At 38.9% G+C, this 2,592-nt stretch overlaps 1 protein-coding gene across 1 annotated transcript in view; it reads right to left on the bottom strand.

Moving 5' to 3' along the window:
* LOC101512325 (THO complex subunit 2) overlaps positions 1-2,592 on the bottom strand; it is a 20,583-nt gene that overhangs the window by 1,120 nt on the left and 16,871 nt on the right. Inside the window, exons 30-32 of the mRNA XM_027335986.2 lie at positions 2,253-2,592; positions 691-1,838; positions 28-54 (exon numbers count right to left, since the gene is read on the bottom strand). The exon at positions 2,253-2,592 is cut by the window's right edge and continues 2 nt beyond it. Of these exons, the coding sequence (XP_027191787.1) occupies positions 28-54; positions 691-1,838; positions 2,253-2,592 (1,515 nt within the window). The remainder of the gene's footprint in view (positions 1-27; positions 55-690; positions 1,839-2,252) is intronic.

Raw genomic sequence — 2,592 nt, 5'->3', positions numbered from 1 at the left:
AGAAAAGAACAACATCAGAAGAATAACGCAGCTGTATCATGTGTCTGTTCTTTCCTATAAGCCATTGCATACGTATGTAAAATTATAACAGTATAAATCAGGGAAAACCAAAACCGGGAAGCAATCTTAGCACAACCCGCACAACAAATAACTCCAGTTAAAACTCTTAACCATAAAACCCCGATAATGCTTTAAATTAGAACATTATATGCCGAAATTTCCCCACATTTGTTGCATTTAACCTTGAAGTAATTGTTGATGTTACTAATCAGCTTCAAAAACAAGTAGTTCTTCATAGAAACCCGTGCTTGGTAAATACCTGTCACCCCTTCACTTAGTATTAAATTTGATCACCGAAGACAGTAATCAGTTTTTCATGTGTTTAAAAAGTAGCATAAAGAAATAATCATACAGATTTTTGCTCTTTTAACTACTAAGGAATAAAAAAACTAGTTAAGTGAATGGACAGAGGGACATATTCAGTCCCTAAAATATCCATAGATGACAGTCGTTGTTTTTAGACACATATCTACTACTAAAATGTTGACACTCATCCATAGAGCTATGCTACATGTATAATACCCCGCAATTCCTTTCACCATAGTGTACATATCCCTAGTAATACATCCTGTAAAATTGAAAGAAAATGGTATACACTCCTAGAATTTGAGTCTTAACACAATATCCGTTCATACCTTCATTTCATCACGCTTACGATCTCGAAAATCATCATCTTTTCTACGTTTGGGATCATCCTGCAAAATCACACTCTCTTCAGACCGTCTCCGTTCTTTTTCTTCATGCCTTGGAGAAAGTCTTTGAGAATGCCTTGTAGCTCCATACCTCCTATCAGCATCTTCATCACGCCTACCAGCACCAACAGATTGAGGAACCATATTAGGAGGTAAAGGGGGTGGCGGGGGCAAGTTTTGCCCATGGAAACGCTCCTCTGCATGAGATTTTTCTATTGATGCATCATTATATCGTAATTTATTTCTTTCATCCTTACTTCTTTCATCTTTTGCCTTGTCAGGGAGTCTATTGAAACTCCTCTCGCTACCCCTCTCTTGCATTCTCTCAACAGATCGTTCTCTCCCATATCTTTCTATTGACCTATCCCTAGGTTTTTCTACAACAAAGTCATCACCACGAGACTTGTCCAGACGGTCCAACCTTTCCCTATGTTCCCTTTCATATCTTTCATTACCTTTTTCCTTTGGCCTTTCCAACGTCTTATCACCTGCTCTGTACAGACCAAGTTCATCTGGTCCCCCTTTGTCATCATCCACTCGAGGATCCAACAGCTTCTCTCTTTCAGAGAATCGAACTTCACCCTCTAAATCTCTTAGATCTACATCACCTTTCCTCCGTTTACCTAGTCTGTCTAGTTCATCAGCAGAACCAGCTCGCTTCTGAATTTTATCACTAGACTTTGAGGTAGCAGTGTTTTCATGCCTAGGGGAATGCACTACACGAGAAGAGGATCCTCTTGTGAAGTCAGCAATATCACTTCCATCATCCTTCACCAAAGAAGACTTGGAAGCTCCAACCTCTGCCTTTGATTCATTACCAGAACCATCAAATGAAATTTTAGCCAATGGAGCTAAACCTTTTGCAGAACCTGAAACGCTGTTACCATTAGCACTAACTGAAGTAGAGATGTTAATTCCAGTGTGTCTTCCATCTGATACATGGGTTTGAAGATCCTTGTCGCTACACAAGGAACCTGAGGTTCTAATAACAGTTTTTCCAAATCTACCATCCTCTTTCACAGGATCTTGTTTTGATGGCTTTGAAAGTGAACCAGCAGCAACTGAGCGTTTCGTAGAGGTTCTTGACTGAAAACAGGAGAACCAAATCATTATGATAAACAAGGAGTAAAATGGAAAACAGGAGAAACAAAAAATTTAGCAGAGAGAGAATCAGCACTCCAATGCCAAGTATGCACTAGAAATAACATCATCCTTATCAGAAAGGTGTCCACCAAGATGAATGAAATAACTATTACAAAATAATCAGTTTAGCAATGCAGGCAGCTGCACCAAGAGAATAGGTGTTGGTAAACAAATTTACTTCTGAAATTGGCATTTTGTGTTACTCGGTTACTCCATATAAACATAATATAATTGTTTAAAACAATTAGATTTAGGAATGGCTTGATATTTTTTACCACATTCTTTTGAGAATACAAACTTGGGGTCATACAAATGGAAAAAACTAAGTGCACAACATAACCGGTATATAAATACTACCTCGACGTTTCTTGTAGTGTGGTCATCTGGTGCCTTACTTATGGATTCTTCCATTTGCTTTGGGTTTTCCACAGATTTTAATGCCCCGGATTGTCCAGCAGGTGAGGGTAGAGACGATTGAGCATCCAATCCATTCACCATAGAGCCACCCTTGAGTTTTACGTGGCCAGAATCATATTTTGTTGCTGTGATGCTTTCAGTTCTTTCTGACTTGCCATCTGCGGTTTTTGTTCTTATTGTCTGGTCTTTGGCTGTGTTTCCAGACTCTAGATGTTTCCCACTGGTAGATTCAGTTTGAGAAACATTAAGACTTATCCCACTTTGTACAGCGGCTGAATTT

Source organism: Cicer arietinum, chromosome 6, assembly GCF_000331145.2.
Source record: "Cicer arietinum cultivar CDC Frontier isolate Library 1 chromosome 6, Cicar.CDCFrontier_v2.0, whole genome shotgun sequence".
In the NCBI taxonomy this organism is placed as follows: domain Eukaryota; kingdom Viridiplantae; phylum Streptophyta; class Magnoliopsida; order Fabales; family Fabaceae; genus Cicer; species Cicer arietinum.
This window is presented reverse-complemented; position numbering and strand designations above follow the sequence as displayed.